Source organism: Panthera pardus, unplaced genomic scaffold (genome assembly GCF_024362965.1).
Source record: "Panthera pardus isolate Hobbes unplaced genomic scaffold, ASM2436296v1 HiC_scaffold_13, whole genome shotgun sequence".
Classification (NCBI taxonomy): Eukaryota; Metazoa; Chordata; class Mammalia; order Carnivora; family Felidae; genus Panthera; species Panthera pardus.
Window position 1 is genome coordinate 164,258,903 of NW_026526688.1, and position 19,644 is coordinate 164,278,546.

Sequence of the window (19,644 nt, forward strand, 5' to 3'; positions counted from 1 at the left end):
CAAAACAAAACAAAACACTCCTGTCCAGCCAAACTGGCCAAATAAATGTTCACTTCATTATCTTGGACAGTTAAACCACAGATGTCTTTGTTCATAGTTCTTTTTACTATGGGGGCTGGGGAGGGTGCAGAATTTTTTTTCCATTTTCCTTATCTAATCTCAGCCTTACTTAAAGACCAATTCAAGACTTGCCTCTTTTATGAGGCTTTCCAACAACCACAGTTCTAATCCCTACTTCTTATCATCTTAACACAGTACTCTACTCATAGTAAGTATACAATGTATATTTGGTGATTAACTGGAAGGGTGATCGTTTATCCACTTTGTACAGGGAAGTCCTCAAGCCTGTTGTTCTGGCATCCCAGCACTCCCTTGACTCTCAAAGTGTCCAGGTTTGTACAATTTAGTTTTGTTAAATTTCAAACATTACTATTTTATGATTTAGAAATGTAAACGGAACACAGTTATCAGAATGAAATACTTACTCCTGCAATACTGCACTAAATATTCCTGGTTAAGTTGACACTATCACAAGTATGCTGTAAGGCAATACTTGGGGTGATTTTGCCCCAGGAGACATGTGGCAATGTCTGGAGGCATTTTTGTCTGCTAAACCCTACAACGCACAGGACAGCCTCCACAACAAAGAATTATCTGGCCCAAAATGTCAATATCCTCATAGAAGAAAGCTAGTTAGACCAAAATACTATTTTTAAACAATGTAGATATCTTATAAAAGGAACAAATCTGATCTTTAATCATTTGGTTTGATATGGTGATTTTTATGAAGTTATAAATAGTTGGGATGAAATGGAAAGAATATCACTCGACTCAATACTTTGGTTTGAAGTATTAAGTTTTTACCATGTGCTTCTGGGCACAAGAGGTTGAGAAAACTCAGAGGCTTAGTTTTCTAGCCCTTAAGCATAGCTGTGTCTTCTGTTCCCACCTATATACTATCTCTGTACTAATCTTTCTGAAACACCATTTTGCTAAGAATATTCCAACACTCAAAAAAATCTCCTCCTACATTTCACGGGACGCCCACAACATGGTCTCTAGCCCAATGATTCAACTTTATTTCTCACTTGTTCCCCAACAAACTTCACTGAAGTATCTTCACAGGCTTTCTCTTTATCCTACTCAAATATAGCATTCATCCTTTTCCCTGCACTTTTTGATTCTGACAGAATAGCAAGAAATACCCTTCCACCTGTACCTAAATCCTATGTCCCAGCTGTCACATTCAAGGCCATAATAAGCCTTTCTTCTATGAACTCTCATTGTTGGTTTCACAGAGAACCAAATTCCAAGTTCATTCTGTCTCCAAGCTAAACTGTAAGTACCTTGAAGGCTTAGTATTAACTTCCACCTTGTCATTTAATCAAATATTAATGTAGCGGCCATCAGTGGCCAGGCATGGTGTTAGACAGGAATTCAAAGATGAATTAGGACAAGACTAGATTATACATAGTGCTGTTTGCTAGCCTCTCTCATTCATTTGCTCTAAACCATTGAGGCCTACCTATAATGTCTGCTTGTCAAGTTCCAAACCTCTAGACTCAGGTTTCTAGGATTCATCAATTTTTTTTTGTTTTTTGTTTTTTAATCCTCTCCAGAGCAGCCCTAGCTAAGAATAACCAGTGGCAAACAAGAATTTTACTATGACAAGTCAACACAAGACCCATTATCTCCCGCTCAGAGAGGAAATTAGCAGGCCTACTCAAAAGATATTCACATCCTGAAGTTACTAAATTCTTTCTAATATTAATAAAGACAAACATTCTAACTGCATTATATTTACAAAATACAGTAATAATTAGGCACTAAATACATACTTAAAACTTCCTCACTAACTCAATAACATCTGTTAAATTCCATTCCTCAATGTTATCAGACTTAGAGTCCACTTACAAACTTAGCCTGGCCCACCCCAGCTCCTTACTCATACCTTTCAATTCAAACAAAATAACCCTTTACAGCCACAGAAAATGGGTGCTTTTTCACTCTCTCACAGAGAAACAGCAAAAGCTCTAGAATGGAGGGCTGTGTGTGGGAGGGGTTTCCTTCTAGTAAACTACAGAAGTAGGATATGGTTTGATTCATCCTCATGAATTCTAAACCTCTAATTTTTAACTAAGCACTATCTCCCTCTTTACCTTATCTTTCCAAATATGTTCACAAATTTCAAATCTGGTATTATGGTATTATCTTGTTCTTAATATTTTTCACATTTCAAGGAGATACAGTCACTTTTTCTTTTCCTACCTATAGTCCTTTAACACTTTTAAGAAATTTCACCTTGATTCCAGCATTTGAGCCTTTTCAAAGTCAAAGCAAACTGTATGTTTTGCATTTTTTTGAGCCACACCTAGTTTAAAGGCCTAGTTTTTAAAAACCTTTCTCTTAAATAAGCTAGTTTGTTCCTAAAGGTGTCCATTTCCTCCATAATTTAGATTTCTAAATGAAAGACCCCAGAGGATGTGATTTTGAGTAAATGGAACAGGCAAAATAAGAACTTATATTGCCTAAAGTCTTAAAACTTACATACTTTTTACATGTTCATTTTTGCTACTAAACTAGCACAACAGTCAACATGCAGTGTGCCTTGGCTAGTATGACTCCTTACCATAAGGAACAGTATATTATTATCGTAACTCAATCTATTTACATTAAGTCACTTATTAAAAAAAAAAAGTCAAAATTAGTTTACAGATACAGTTCTAGAAATGTCCCTAGCAAAAGGGCAAGGAGGCAAGAGCCTTGGTAAGTGGAGGGAAAAGGGAAGAAGCCCTTTTGAGCCACAAGGGCATCAGTACCAGTTTCCCTGGAAGTTTGGCATATGATTTCTTTAACCAGAAGGCTCGCAAGATGTGAGCTACACACAGCTTTGGGGTTATCTGATATTCCTGGACAATAAAAAAGAATCACATCTCAACAAAAACAGATTACATACTTTATTTAAAGGTAAATCTGGCAGACATTAATATTTACACTCAGGTAATTTCATTTTTAAAATGCAAAGTTAAAAACAAGAGTAGTTGATAAAATCATACACATCAGCTGACTTGGGCTCCAGTTCTATCAAAAACACATGTCTACATTTACTGGAACTGGGGTGCCTGGAAGGCTCAGTTGGTAAGTGTCTGACTCTTGATTTCAGCTCAGGTCTTGATCTTAGGGTTTATGAGATCGAGCCCAGCATTCCCCACACCAGGCTCTGTGATGATGGTATAGAGCCTGCTTCGGGTTCTCGCTTTCCTTCCCTCTCTTTGTCCCTCCCCACAACTCTCAAAATAAATCAACATTAAAAAACAAAAATAAACTTATTGGAACCAAGATTTCTTCATCATTGATATATAATCTTACTACCATTAAGTAATAAGAAAAGCATCAATGGCTTTTCAATGTATCATATTATATTATGATCCCTACCTATGTGACCACAAAGTAATGAAACTGACTTAAATCTTATAAATAGGATTTTTTAAATTATAAAAGCATTTTGTGTTCGTAAGAGGAAATTTAGAAATGACAAGTACAAACAAGTTTAAAACAAGGTGCTGTTATCCTAACAAAGAGACACCACTATTTTGATTAATTTTAAAAATGATTTTTAACAACAGACACTGTATCTAGACAGCACTTCCTTCTTTAGTTTATCATGGAAGAGTACGGATTCAATACTGCCAGTATTCAGAATGTGTCTGAAACTGGCATAGGGGTCATGAGAGTCAGCCAAGAAATTTGGTCTTATTATTTTACAGCTGCACCGCACTTCAATCTAACATCACTGACAATCAGATTGATTCAATTTAATTTAATGTAACTGAACTCTTACTACACACAAGGTACTGAGAGCCTGTTCAGGCCCATGAAGATGAATATGATACAGTCCTTCTCCTTAAACTGCTCACAACCTAGACTAGAGAGACCAAAGTACAAGGCTGTTGTGTTACATATGCTCTAAAAAGGATATATAAACAGGTAACGCTGAAGAGGATGTAAACCAAGCAGGATATTCAGAATTTCACAAAGGAAAGAAAAAGGTGCTCTGCTGTAGAATGAACATCAGAGCATGCCACCAAGCATGAATGTCCATAAAGTTTGCTGGCAACAGTAAGTAAATATGGGGAAAAGGTGAACTGGAATTGGATTGCTGAGGACTTCAAATACCTTGCGAACCCATTTTTATTCACTAGCATAATAATGACTTTTGACCGCTTTCAAAACTCATACCTACCCTCAAGAGGAAAAGATTCTTCCATTACTGAGGATATTCAGAGAAATGTACCACAGATTTGGGGGGGGGGGGGAAATCTATGATGCTTCCATTGCTAAAGATCTCTCCCACATTTAAACTTAGCACTTTGTCTTAAAGGTATCTTATGCTCCCAAAGAGATTGCAATATTTTAATCACAGAAACAGAGTTAAAAGAACACTTAGAAGTAACATAATTCAACCAATTTTTACCTCTTTGTAACATCCTTTGTCACAGGACCATTCAGCAGTCTTTGCCGTTGAAGGTTATTTATGTTTTTTTTTGTTGTTGTTTTTTAAAGATTTTTATTAAATGTAATCTTTATCCTCAGTGTGGGGCTCAGATTCACAACCCTGGGATCAAGAGTCTCATGCTCCACCGACTGAGCCGGCCAGGTGCCCCTGAAGGGCGCTACACTTTTTAAAGACAGCCTGTACCATCTAAAAACAGCTCTATTTGAAAATTCTACCTTACATTAAACAAAAATTTGCCTGCCTCTTACACCTATTGTTCTAGTAATGATCTCCAGAGTTATACAGAGTAAATCTAATAATACTCATTACAGTCCTTCAAAAACATTCTAAAAATGTTTAAAAATCATTCTCTTCCCAAAGCTAAATACCTGTAGGTTAAATAAGCCAAGATAAAATGTTTCTCACTAGACATGATTTTCAGGCTTAGCATGAATCGCAATTCATTATATTAGCTATGTGACTTTAACTGTTTTATGTGCAAAATGTTACATGACACATCCTACAACATAGATGGAACTTTGAATTAAATAAGCCAGACAGAAAAGGGCAAATACCATAGGATTTCACTTATATGAGGTACCTAGGGTAGTCAAATTCATGGACATGGAAGGTTGAATGGTAGTTGCCAAGGGGCACAGAGAATAGGGAAATGGGAAGTTACTGTTTCTACAGAATGTCAATGTGGAAAGATAAAAACTTCCGGAGATGGATGGTGGTGATGATTGCATAACAATGTATATGCCACTGAATTGTACACTTAAAAATGGTTAAAATGGTAAATTTTTTATTTTGTACATTTTACCACAATAAAAAATGGAGATAACTCAAAATTGTACAGATTAAATGATTTGCCATGCATAAAATGCCTTATACAATACTTTGTATGCAGAACATAATTCAACAATAGTGACTGCAACATATTTTACCAATTATTTGGCCCTTCTTGGCCAAACTCCATTTTTTAAGAAAGTAAGAACCTGCATTATCTTGTCTCTCAGTGTTCCCAACACTGTGCTGTTCATATATGGGACTCTAAGTATTTGTTCTATTAATAAAAAAAAAAAACTAGGGAAGCCTGGGTGGGTCAGTCAGGTAAGTGTCCAACTATTGATTTTGGCTCAGGTCATGACCTCATGCTTAGTCCGATTGAGACCGGAATCGGGTTCTGTGCAGGCAGCTCAGAGCTTGTGTGGGATGCTCTCTTGGCTCCCTCCCCAACTCACGCTTTTTCTCTCAAAATAAATGAATAAACTTTTGGAAGAAAAAAAAAAGATCAGTCACATTAGTATCACTGGAAAATCACTATGCATAACTTCTTAATTCATTTAAAACACACACGAGCTGCATTACTTTAACCTCTTCATGGTATTTAGATGTCTAGAAAACTAACTTCAGGATGTTAATCAGCAAATAACTGCCAAACTATTTAGATAAGTAATAATTATACAAACTAAACCACCTTATTAACCTAGACTTATCATATGAAATTACAAATTGTACCAATGGTCTCCCCCATGAAAAGCATACATAAAACAAAGAGGTCATGTAATAAGGTTCATTCTTAGATGTGAAGGACTATGAGAAAAAAAATATAGGAAGTAAAAACCACCTACTATCTAGAAGTTAGGGAAGTTCATCAATACAATTTATTGATGAGAGGTCAGTCTGAGTTTAAAATGTCTTCAAAAACTTGAGGGAAAATTGATTTAAAGTAAAATGGATTTAACAGGATATGAAGAACTTATTCAATTTCCAATCGCAAACATTTTTAAGAAGAAATAGCTATTTGCCTCCACCAGTTTGAATATTAAACAGCTTAAAAACAAGAGGCAAGACCACCTGATTTCAAAGTCCATTTTAATTTCATTTTCTATGATTATATGTTCTACAAAGTTCCTACGGGCCCTGCAAAGAGCCTGGCAACTTTATCAATTTTCCCTAACATCTCTATTCTCAATCTGTTCTCTCCACTACAGATGCAGGGGGTTTATGTCAATAATAAAAGAATTCTCAAAGTAAAGAAAAAAGGGAGAAAATAATATAATGACAAACTTCTAGATACCAAGAACTAATTTTAACTAACAAGTAGTGAATAGGTAATGCAGTCACTATGAATACATATGCAATATTAAACGATCATCTACAGAAGTGCAGCAGAGTAGGTAAATAAAAACTCTAAAACTTATTTTAGAAAGTATTTCACACCTACACTCCTCTTTCGCCTACATATAAATTCCTTTTCAATTAGCAAAATTCACAGTAGGGATGGAGAAAATAATCTTAAGAAACTTGAAGAGCTGGAAAAGTAGTTCCTAACTCTCCTCCTCAACAATATTAAAAAAAATTTTTTTTAATGTTTTTTAAGAGAGTAAGAGAGTGCACATAAGGGTACGTGTGAGTGGGGGAAGGGCAGAGATAGAGGGAAACAGAGAATCTGAAACAGGCTTGGCACTATCAGCCCAAAGCCTGACGTGGGGCTTGAACTCATGAACCATGAGATCATGACCTGAGCCAAAGCTGGATGCTCAACCAACTGAGCCACCCAGGTGCTCCAACAATAAACATTTAAAATAATAAAGATTTTTATATATTACATGTACTTGTTCATTCTTTTATTTGAGGCCCTTTAAAAATTCTAATAAAGACCATTAGTAAAGGCTCCTTTCTTTGAGACCCATGGCTGTTTCTTTCCTCAATAAAGGTATACCACTCTAAGTAAATTTAATGAAGAAAATGTGGATTTATGGCGAATTAGAGTGAAATTATTTTGTTTTATAAAAATGTGGGAGCCTAAGAGGTACAGGTACATGGAATTAAAGCACAGGAATGCTAAAACTATAATTAAATAAAAATGTTAAATAGGAGCACCTGGATGGCTCAGTCAGTTGAGAGTCTGACTCTTGATTTTGGCTCAGATAATGATCCCAGGGTTGTGGGATCAAGGCCCACATCAGGGCCTCCATGCTTAGCATGGAGCCTGCTTAAGATTCTGTCTCTCTCTCCCTCTGCCCCCCTCCCCCACTTGCACACTCTCTAATAAAAATAAATAAAAATGTTAACTAACTGTCCATGTAAAAATAGGGATGATATTATGGGAATTGATTATAGGCCAAAAGGTTACGGGAAGATATGAATGTTACTTGAAACAAATTTCAATTCTACTACAAAGAAAAAAAGATTTGGGACCACTTCAGGTATTTACACATCTGCTGAAAACTTCAACCTGAACACAGCAGAAAACCTAAGAAATTCTTGATTTGCCTCAATAATTTAATTTCTCAAAAAGCTGGGAAAGAAATAAGAACTGTTATCTGTCCTGACCATCACCAATAAATTAACTGGATATGAAAATGACCAAAATGCTTGAAAAAAGAGAACATCTCATTTTAGAATTTATAATAGAATAAAAAGAAAATTCTAAACATAGATATACAAACTAATTTTTAGAAAATTTGATCTAAAAACATTCAGTGCACATCTGATGATGCCAAAGAATTATTTCTAATGAGAGCGAAAGTAGTATTGTGCTTATGCTTAAACAAGTCCTTATCTTCTATTGAAATATTTAGTAATTGAATAATATGGTGTCTGGATGGAATCTGCTTCAAAATAGTCCAGGATGCTGAGGTTTGAGTGGCATAGATGAAACAAGAATGCCATGAGTTGGTAAGTGTTAAAGATGGATAAGCTGAGGTTCATTTTACTCTTCACTCTATTTTTCTACATGTTTGAAATTTTCCAAAATAAAAAGTTGTTTTTTTAAAGTTCAATGCAAAGACAGGCAAATCTGAAACTAAAATAATAAAACAAGCAATGAGGAGGAAGAGGACAATGATGAAAACTAACATTTATTTCTTTAAGTTGTCCCAGGAACTGTTCTTCACATTTTACATACATTACATTAAATTCTATATGGTTGCTATAATAATTATCTCTATTTTGGAAAAAATTAAGAGGTTCATGCACAAAGAGTAAGTGACTTGCTCAAGGTCCCACAGCTAAGAAGACGGGGAGCAGGGATTTCAACTCAGGCTATCTAGTTTGAGTCATAACTCTTAGCTACTATGTCATCTGACTCCGAAGAGCTCCAAAGGCCAATTCAGCACTAGAATAATGAGTATAAAAAGAGGTTCTTATATAAAGAAATTAAAAATGTATACAGAGCTCAAGCTATTAAAGACAAATGATCAAAAGACAGAGTGGGGAGGACATGTAATACCCCAAACTAAATAACAGTATAAATCTATTAAAAATAACATAAAAATATAGACAATCACAACTGGGTAAGGATTGAAAATTTTTAAATACAGAGTCAGACTGAGTTCCAATCCTTTCTCTCAGCCATATACTTGAGTGACTATAAGCAAATTATTTAAGTTTTAATTTCCCAATCTTTAAAATGGGGGCTAATAATAACAGTCAGACCATATTGGATTATTAGGAAAGATAAAATATAAGGTGCTTAACATAGTATCTGTCACATGTTAATGCAATAAATAACTGTTAGCTATAATTAAAAATAAAAGAGCAAGGGGAACCTGGATGGCTCAGGTGGCTAGGTGTCCAACTCTTGATTTCAGCCCAGGTCATGATCTCATGGTTTGTGGGATTGAGCCCTGCATCCAGCTCTGCGCTCATGGAGCCTGCTCATCAGCTTGGGATTCTCTCTCTCTTCTCTCTCTGCCCCTCCCATCCCATTTGCATACACACGCATGTATGCGTGCTCTCTTGCTCTCAAAATAAATAAACATTTTTAAAAAGAGCAACAAAAGTCACATTGAAGGGGGTGCCTGGGTGGCTCAGATGGTTAAGCATCTGACCCTTGATTTTGGCTCAGGTCATGATCTCATGGTTTGTGAAGTCAAGCTCCACGTGGGTCTCTGTGCTGACAGCATGGAAACCGCCTGGGATTCTCTCTCTCCCCCTCCCCTGCTCACTCTCAAAATAAATAAACAACTTAAAAAATCACATTGAAAAATGTCCACTTTCACCTCCTGTATCCAACATTACACTGGATGTTCTAGTCAGGGCAATTAAGCAAGAATACAAACAGCACTCAGATTGGAAAAGAGGTAGTAAAGTTATCTCTATTAGCAGATGATGTGATCTTATATATAAAAAATCCTAAGAAATACACACACACACACACACACACACACACACACAATTACAGCTAATAAATTACTTCAGCAATCTGCAGAATACAATGCCATCAATAAAAATAAATAAATCAATGATATTTCTATACGGTAGCAATGAACAATCCAAAAATGAAATGAAGAAAAACAATTCCATCTACAACGGCATCAAGAAGAATAAAATAACTAGGAATAAAATAGGATAAATGCAAGACCGAAAACCTGAAAATTACAAAACATAAGTTGAAAGAAATTAAAGACCTAAGTGAGTGGAAAGACATCCAATGCCCATGGATTGAAAGAATAAACACTGTTAAAATCTCAAAACAGATTAATCTACACACTGTTCTACAAATTCATCTATAGACTCAATATAATCCGTCAAAATTGCAGCTGTTTTTTGAAATGTATAAGTTGATCCTAAAGTTCATATGGAAATACAGGAGACCCTGAATAGCCAAAACAATCTTGAAAAGGAACAAAATTGTAAGGCTCACACTTTCCAACTTCAAAACTTATTAAAAAGCTACAGTAATCACTACTGTCTGGTACTGGCATAAGGACAAAGACCAAAAGAACTGAGAGTTCAGAAATAAATCCATGCATTTATGGACAACTGATTTCGACAATATAATGGGGACAGGAAAGTCTTCAAACAGTACAATGACAAAAAAAGAATGAAGTTGGACCCCTACCTCCCACTATTTAAAAACTCAAAATGGATCAAAGCAAATGTTGGCAAGGAAGCAGAAAAACTGGAATCCTTTTGTTATGCTCATCAGAATGTAAAATGGTGCAGCTACTATGGAAAACAGTATAGTGACTCCTCAAAAAATTAAACACAGAATTACCATTTGATCCAGCAATTCCACTTCTGGGTATATACCCAAAAGAAGTGAAAGCAAGGACTTGAGCAGATATTTGTGCACTCATATTCATAGCAGGGTTATTCACAATAGCCAAGAGGTGGAGGCGATCCAAATATCCATCGAGAGATGAATGGATAAAGAAAATATGGTACATACAATAGAATATTATTCAGTCTTAAAAAAAAGGAAATCACATCACATGCTACAACATGAATGAAACTTGAGGACATGATTCAACTTATGAGGCATCTAAACTCATAGAAACAAAGATGGTGGTTGCCAGGAGCTGGGGGAGGTAAGGAGTTTTTGTTCTGTGGGTGTAGTTTCAGTCATGTAGGATGGAAGAATTCTGTGGATCTGTTGCACAACAATGTGAATGTGGTTGACAATAATGAACTAGATGCCTGGAAATTGTTTGAAGGCTGACTTTTATGGTTTTGTTTTGGTTTTTGTCCCCCAAAATAGCATATACGTAAACTCCATATTTAAATATGAAAATAATCACACAAGCTCAGGTTTGGGAAGTATTGTTTTCTTTTGCCCATTGGGGATTATAAGATTAAATAAAGCTTTAGAGACATGTTCCCTCCCCCAAAGGAAGAAAATTCTGAGGCATTCTACAACAAATGAATCTTGAAGACATTGTGGTAAGTGAAATAAAACAGTCACAAAAGCACAAATATTGTATGATTCCACATGTATTAGTTACAAAGAATAGTCAAATTCATTGAGAAAGAAAGAAGGGTTGTCAGGGGCTGGGGAGGGAAGGGGAGTTACTGTTTAATTAGTATTTAATTCCACTTTGGGAAGACAAAAAGTTCTAGAGATGGATGGTGGTGATGGTTGCACAACAATACAAATGTACTTAATGTCACTGAACTATACACTTAAAAATACTTAACATGGTAAATTTGATATTATGTATATTTTACCACAATTTAAAAAATGTATTAAAGACATAAATGTAAGAAGTAAAATTTTAAGAAAAATCTTGTAATCTTGGATTAGGCACAGTTTTGACATGACATCAAAAGCACAAGCAACAAAAGAATAAATAAGACTTCACGACATTAAAAACTTTATCCTTCAAAGGACTCCATCAAGAAAGTAAAAAAAAAACAACATAGAATGAAAGAAAATATTTGCAAATCATGTATCTCATGAAGGATTAGTATCCAGTATATTTAAAGAATTCTTACAACGTAATATAAAAACAAGTCACCCAATTAGAAAATGGGTAAATGGTTTGAATAGACATCTCCAAAGATAGCCAAATGGCCAATAAATAGATGAAAAGATGCTCAATGCCATTAGTCATTAGGGAAACGCAAATCAGAACCACAATGAGATACTAGTAGAATGGCTATATAACAAAAAAGACAGACAGACAATAACAAGTGTTGGAGAGAATGTGGCAAAATTGGAACTCTTGTGTACTGATGATGGAAATGTAAAATGGTACAGCCATGGAAAACAGGCTGGCAGTTACTCAAAAAGTTAAACATGGAGTTATCATTTGACCTCGTAATTCTACTCCTAGGTATATACTCAAGAAAAAATGAAAACATGTCCATATAAAAATTTGGTCAAGGGCACCTGGATGGCTCAGTCGGTTAAGCTTCCAACTTTGGCTCAGGTCATGATCTTGCAGTTTGTGGGTTCGAGCCCCATGTCGGGCTCTGTGCTGTCAGCTCAGAGTCTGGACCTGCTTCAGAGTCTGTGTCTCCCTCTCATCCCTCCCCTGCTTGCTCTCTCCCTCCCCCTAAAACATTAAAAAAATTGGTCACAGCAACACTTTTCATAAATACCAAAAAGTGGAAACAACTCAAATTCTCATCAACTGATGAATGGATAAACAACATGTGGTAATATTATTCAGACATAAAAAGGAATGGAAAAAAAAAGGGAAATGTTCTGATACATGTTACAACATGAACCTTGAAAACATGTTAAATGAGGGGCGCCTGGGTGGCGCAGTCGGTTAAGCGTCCGACTTCAGCCAGGTCACGATCTCGCGGTCCGTGAGTTCGAGCCCCGCGTCAGGCTCTGGGCTGATGGCTCGGAGCCTGGAGCCTGTTTCCGATTCTGTGTCTCCCTCTCTCTCTGACCCTCCCCCGTTCATGCTCTGTCTCTCTCTGTCCCAAAAATAAATAAAAAATGTTGAAAAAAAAAAAATTAAAAAAAAAAAAAAAAAAGAAAACATGTTAAATGAAAGAAACCATACATACATACTGCTACATATTACATAATTTCATTTATATGAAATGACCAGAATAGAAAATCCCATAGACACAGAAAGTATGTAAGTGGAGCTGGGTTGAGGGGGATATGGGAAGTGACTGATCATGGGTTTGGAGAGTTTTTTTTGTTTTTGTTTTGTTTTTTTTAGGGGAGGAAGGTACTAATGAAAATGTTCTGGAATTAGAGAGTGGTGGCAGCTGCACAACTTTGTGAATATACTAAAAAAGTCACCAAATTACACACTTTATAAGGGAAAGTTTTATTGTATGTGAATTATAGTCAACAAATACTTATGGAGAATAAAAAGTATATCGAGAACATTAATATTAAAAAAGAGATAGCCTATAATACAAGAGCAAAATATGCAATGCTACTACACGACAAAGAGTGGGCAGAAAGATTCTTCTTTACCTTCTGTTTTTCTGCCAATACTTGGTTCAAATGCACAATCTGAATAAACATTGTTCAAAGGAAACTGAATTTTCAAATGAGGCAGGGTGGTAGACAGTAAGTCAGAGTGTAAGCCAGAATGTAGCTTGAAAAAGGTTTAGGCCTACCCCTCTAAATAATGTAAAAGAACTGAAATTCTGTCATTGAATTATTACTGATTCAAAATATATCAATCTAAAATAACATGTCAGGGTGTCTGGATGGCTCAGTTAGTTAAGCATCTCTGACTCTTGATTTCAGCTCTGGTCATGATCTCATGATAGAGTCCCACACTGGGTTCTGCGCTGTCAGCACAGTGCCTGCTTAAGATTCTTTCTCTCTCTCTCTCTCTCTCTGCCCCTCCTGCATACCCATGCACTTGCACTCTTTCAGTCTCTGTCTCAAAAGACGTACAAGTTAAAAAATAAAAAAATGGGGGGGGGGGGGGGACAGTGCCTGGGTGGCTCAGTAGGTTAAGCATCTGACTTTGGCTCAGGTCACGATCTCGCGGTTCATGGGTGTGAGCCCTGCATTGGGCTCCATGCTGATGGTGCAGAGGCTGCTTGAGATTCATTCTCTCTCTCTCTCTCTCTCTCTCTCTCTCCTCTCCTCTCCTCTCCTCTCCTCTCCTCTCCTCTCCTCTCTCCTCTCTCCTCTCTCCTCTCTCTCTGCCCCTCCCCAACTTGTACTCTCTGTCTCAAAATAAATAAATAAACTTTAAAAATAAGTAAAAATAAAAATAAAACGACATGTCAGGGAAAACAAAAATAACATGTCAGGGTCAAAGTGTGGATAAGAGGAAATATGATAATTTCTAAAGACAAAAATAAGTAGGTTTAGAAATTCCAGACTGGGGTGCTTGGGTGGCTCAGTTGGTTAGGCATCCAACTTTGGCCCAGGTCATGATCTCATGGCTCATGGGCTTGAGGCCCATGTTGGGCTCTGTGCTGACAGCTCAGAGCCTGAAGCCTGCTTTGGATTCTGTGTCTCCATCTCTACCTCTGCCCCTCCTCTGCTTGAGCTCTGTCTCTCTCTCAAAAATAAACATTAAAAATTGAAAAAAAAAAAAAAAAAAAAAGAAGTTCCAGGCCAAACTAATTCCTTGCAAAATTTAAAACTGAATTAAACAAAATGTTTGTAAAGTTAGAAAAGGAAAAAGCCAGAGGATTCACCACGGACAATTCAAACCAAATAAAATGTAATTTCTATGTTCATATGTTTACTTCAGTGCAGGTAAGAACCCTGTAGGCATAGTATAACTTAATTACAGCAAGCAATTTGGCAAAATGTTTCATGATATCCATACAAAATGGCGTATGGGCTTGATAATAACAAGTGACACTAACAGTTATCGAACAACCACAATGTGTGTTGATTAATGGACTGATGTTAATCTGAAGGGATTCTAGCTGAGCTGCACTTTTCAGAGCCCTTTATTCTGTCATTTTAACATTTTTATCAACAACTTGAGGACCACGTAGATATGCCTACCAAATATGAAAATGACAAAGTAATAAATGCCTAAATCAAGATTAACAAATGAAATATAAAAGCCTAATTTAAATATAAAAGCCTAATGTATACACACACAGACACACACACAAATACCAAAAAAAAAAAAAAAAAAAAAAAAAATCATTACACAAAAACAGGGTTAGGGAGATTTACTTTAACAACTTGTATATAAAAGATACTGAGTGCAATCGACACTACTGGCTCATATTAACCATAAATAACAGAAACCAAAACTGTTAATGAAATATTTGGTTTCAAAACAATAGCATTTAGCTCAAGCAAGGTGTATCCACCACACTGTCTGGTCAGATATCGTCTAAAATACTGAGTACAGGGGAGCCTAGCTGGCTCAGTCAGTAGAGCATGTGACTTTTGAGCTCAGGGTTGTGAGTTCAAGCCCCACATCGGGTGTAGAGAGTACTTTAAAAAATAAAATCTTCAAATAAAATAAAATGCTGAGTACAACTCTGAGTAACATGTTTGATGACAATGAGCAACTAGAATTCATTAAGAGAAAAATGATCATGGTTGAAGGATCAGAGAATGATATTACCTTAGGAATAATAAAATAAATTGGGATTGTTTTGCTCCACAGAAGAGAGGAGAATGCTCAGTGTGTGGTGGGTAGAAGAGGTCAGCCAGATCATGATAGCGGTCTTCAAATATTTTAAGGGGCCATTCATGTGGAAAAGGTATTATACTTAGAAAATGCAAAATACAATGGGAACAGCATAGGCTTTGATGTCATAAAGTCCTGGATTCAAATCCCAACTCCAACATTAAAACTGTGTGTTATTTGATGCTTAGGAAGACCACATTTCCTTACCTAGAAAATGATACTTACCTCACAAATGGATGAAAATTAAATGTAAAAATGTTTTTAAGCTACCTGGCATAGCCTGATACACTGTGATGTACAATGATGTTAGTTCCCTTCTCTAGACTTTTCCAATCTGTTCTAGAACAGTGCTTTCCAAACTGAGAAACAACCCATTAATTCATTAATTAATGGGTCACAAAATCAGCTTAATGGGTTGTAACTAGCATTTTTCCCCTAAAGAAACAGAATAGAATAGAAAATATTAGAGTTTGCCACAAAACTACAGTTCTGTGAAACTTTTGTTTCAATTATTCATATATACATGTACTAGTCTATGATATAAAATGTTTTTCTTTATCATGAAGGTGGGTCCAAAAAAAAAAAATGTCTCTGAAAGTCACTGCTCTGAAGCACTGTTTTCTAATTGTGTTCCTTGGGAGCTCAAAAAACATTTACCACTTAGAAATGTACTATATTCAATATACATCAGTGTATCAAACAAGTCCAATATTAAAGAAGCCTCTTTTTGTTAAACTTTCTTCCCCCACATATATTTGACCTTAGACCCACCATTATTTTTTCACACAGTATCTATTAACACTTTCATAACTAGCATTTTATGAAAGAGGGAAAACATTCCTCTAGATGGAAAAGAAGGTACAATGGGTATAAGTTACAGAAAGCAGATTTCCAGTTTGCTAAGAAAAGACTCTCGATTCTTTGAATCTTCCTCCCCCTGCCACTAACACCTGCCCCCTTACCACTTATACTCCAAAAACATACTCTAAAGCACTTTAAGTACAACTTATAAAACTTTCAGTTCACACAAATCTTTTCAGAAAAAGGATAGGATCAAGGTACGTTGCCAGGATTAAAACAGTAAGGAACTATCTGGTCAAAAGAAAAGTCTGCCATAGTATTTAAGATGTCTTGCTTTACCTGAACAAAGTCTGTGCTCAGAAAGCAAAGTAGCAGAGTACATATTCAGCTTCTCCAAGAGGAGTCAATGTTCTAATAATACATAATCTAAAATGGGCTCATGAGTGCAGCTAACCCTCATTATTAAGAGCATCATTATCATCATCACTTGGAAGAGGCAAGTGAGGATAGATGATTCTGGATTCTTTTAAAGTGTACACACACCCAGAATTCCTTTGGGAGGGCATGATCTCACGCTAATATGAAAAACTGTCACTACCATAATCAGTTCTAATAATATTTGGTATTACTTGGAAATAAGATAATGGCTTGATATCGTATATTCAAGAGTTTCTCTGTAATTCAAACCTTCCTAATTGGGAGTTACAAATATCTGACTCTGCTCTAGCAGTTGTCAGAGCATAAAAGGCCCTTCCCACTCTTTCCCCACCCCAGGCTCCAAAGTTTTCCTCAACTACTTTGAACCATTATTTTTTCCCAATTTCTGGGCATTCTCAGTATTTCTGCTCCTCTCGTTTTGTTTTGTTTTTTTTTTTGTTTTGTTTTGTTTTTGTTTTTGTTTTTTGCAACTCACTGTTTATCTCCTAGTTTGTTCAGCTGCATAAAACTTGGCTCCAAGACTGTAACTGCCTTAATGAACAGGGATCAACATATTAAGAATCTTCAGACTTTCCCACAAATCCTTAAGAGCTCACTGAATACTTTGTGACTTAAATAACTAGGCTCAACAGTAATAGTTTTGGAGAGTTTACTGTATGCCAGACCCAGTGCTAAAAGTATACCCGGATTAGCTCATGTAATCTTCACCACTCCGCAGAAATAAGCACTATTCTTTTCTCCATCAAACAGAGGAAGAAAGTGAGGCTCAGAGTTAACTTGCCCAAGGTCATACAGCTAGTGTGGCAGAGCCAGGGCCTGAATCCAAGCAAAGCTCTTAACTAAGTAACTGTAAAGTTGCACCCCTGCAATATCAGAGTCCATGAAGAATTTCCACTTCACTGAGTTACAAGTTTCAATTTCAACCGAGTTGAGACATTGTAGCTACACATCAAAACTTTAAATTAAGAAAAGAATTTCTTATAGACATCTTTATGGGGTTGCAATAAAAAATGAGGGAGAACGCCTCCGATGTCCTTTCTATTTATGTGATATTATGGTGTGGGTCACAATCCTACCAAGAAGTGGCTTGTGAGAATACAGCTTCGGTTTAGATTTTTAAATAGGGCTCCTTTTCTCGGCTCCGAGGATGACATGGAAAATTAAGGAGGGATGTGGTAACTGTCACCTCCCAGCTCCGAAAACTGCCAGCCCCAATTCTTGTTTAAAAAATAGGAGCCGGGCTCTTGTTCCACCCCTTGACTTTCCACACAAAGCAGTACCATCCTCTGCCCTCTTCACACAAAGCAAGCTTTACCCCGCTACCCAAAGGGGAGTGCTGATTCACATGGTCTCCCCGTCGCCGCCAGAAACGTACCCATCTCCCAGCGGTCCCAAACACTGACCACCGCGCTTAGACCGCTTCGGTCTGCCCTCCCCACCCCCACCCCGCGTCCGGCGATACCTCATCGAACAGACCCCTTCCCGACATCCAAAATGCTCAGGCCACCTTCCGAAAGCCAGTATTTCACACAAAGCGAGATCCCTTCCTTACAAAGCGGTTTCCCACCCCCCGACTCCTCCCACGGCGAGCAGCCCTTCCCGGGCCGTGCCAAACCACAGACCCCGCAACGGGGTCCAGAACCCAGAGAGTGCACAAGCCAGGGGGACAACCAGCTACAAATCCTGTTCCTCCAGCACGCCTCGAATCCCCCCAACTCCAGTCGACCTCTCCGCAGCCAAAGCAAGCAAAGCACGAGTCCCCGTCCGAGAGCGGATCCCGCTACACAAAGCGAGGTGTCTCACCAGGGCTACCCGCGGAAGACGCTCTCCGCCCCCGGGCCCGTCCCCGCCCAGCCCCGGCCAGGCGGCCCGCGCTCACCAGCTCTCCTCCTCCTCCTCCCAGCCTGACAGGCGCTCCAGCTCCTCGGGCCGCAGCGGCTCCACCTCGTCCAGCAAGCCGCCCTCGCCCGCGGCCAGCAAGGAGGTGGCGTCCCGCAGCTCCTCGCTACTCGTCCGCCTCGGGCCCGACCCGACCCCGCTGCCCGACTTGGCGTTGAGGCCCAAGGGGAAGCCCCGAGGGGACGCCGTGCCGGAGGAGGGAGTGGACGCGCCGGCCCGAACCGGGCTGCCGGGCCCGAGGGAGCCGACGCCCTGCACGGCCCCCGAGCGGCTCCTCAGCTGTTCGTTCTGCTTCTCCAGCTTCTTCACCAGCTCCTGCAGCTTCCGCACCTCCTGGTCCGCATTCACGTTGGAGTTAACGTCCTCCATCCCGGCCCCGCCGCCTGTGCCGCCTGCCACCCGCTCAGACTCAGCGCCGGGGAGAGGGCCGGGGGGAAAGAGGCGTCGCCGCCGCCGCTCACTCTAGCCGAGGCGCCGGCATACAGCAGGGCCAGGCCCCACCGCCAGGGTCCCCCCAGCTCCGGTTCCGAAGCGCCGCTGGCCCCAGCCGAGCCGCCTCATCTGCGCCGGCTCCAGGATTGGGGGAGGCGGCGCCAATATCCGGCCTCGGCTGCCATCTTCCCTCCGTCCCTCCGCCCCCCGCAGCCCGGCCCCGTCGGTGACCTCAGAGCGTCGGGGGTGGACGCGGCCGCCGGCGAGCGCTGAGAGGACCGCGCGCCGCGCTCGCGGAGGGGCGGGGCCGTGGGCGAAGCCGGTGGGCGGGGCCTCGGCCGGAAGGGGCGTGGCGGGAGCCGGTGGAGGTGGGAAGCCGCGGAGCTGGCTGGGGCGAGCGATTCCGGCGGCAGGCGGGGCCCGGGAGGAGAGATAAGCTGGCCGAGGCCGGAGCGGAGTAATAAGGACTTGACTGCGGGAGGAGCTAAGATCGCAAACTCACACTCGCACTCAGCTGTGCCTGTTGGTCTTGGATGGGGAGTGTGGTGTGCTCTCCACCCCCAAACACTGGCGTGTGGAACCAGCGCCCGAATGTGACCTGTGTCCTGGCTGGCTCTCTGGTGGGCGCTTGGCCGGGCCCCTTGGACAGAGAGTTTATTTTGTCTGTTTGTTCAGCAAATATTTATTCGATGCCTGCTTGAAATAGGAGATTGTCGGGGCTGGCAGGAGCCTCAGGGTCCATCGGTG

At 39.2% G+C, this 19,644-nt stretch overlaps 1 protein-coding gene across 2 annotated transcripts in view; it reads right to left on the reverse strand.

Annotated features, from left to right (window-relative positions):
• Window positions 1-19,109, reverse strand: part of SLAIN2 (SLAIN motif family member 2) — a 72,547-nt gene extending 53,438 nt beyond the window's left edge. The window contains exon 1 of one of the 2 annotated variants that reach the window (XM_019412578.2): window positions 18,446-19,109. In XM_019412578.2, the coding sequence (XP_019268123.1) occupies window positions 18,446-18,834 (389 nt within the window). In that variant the 5' untranslated portion in view covers window positions 18,835-19,109. The remainder of the gene's footprint in view (window positions 1-18,445) is intronic. The other variant, XM_019412586.2, reaches the window with a different exon arrangement.
• Window positions 19,110-19,644: the final 535 nt, after the last annotated feature.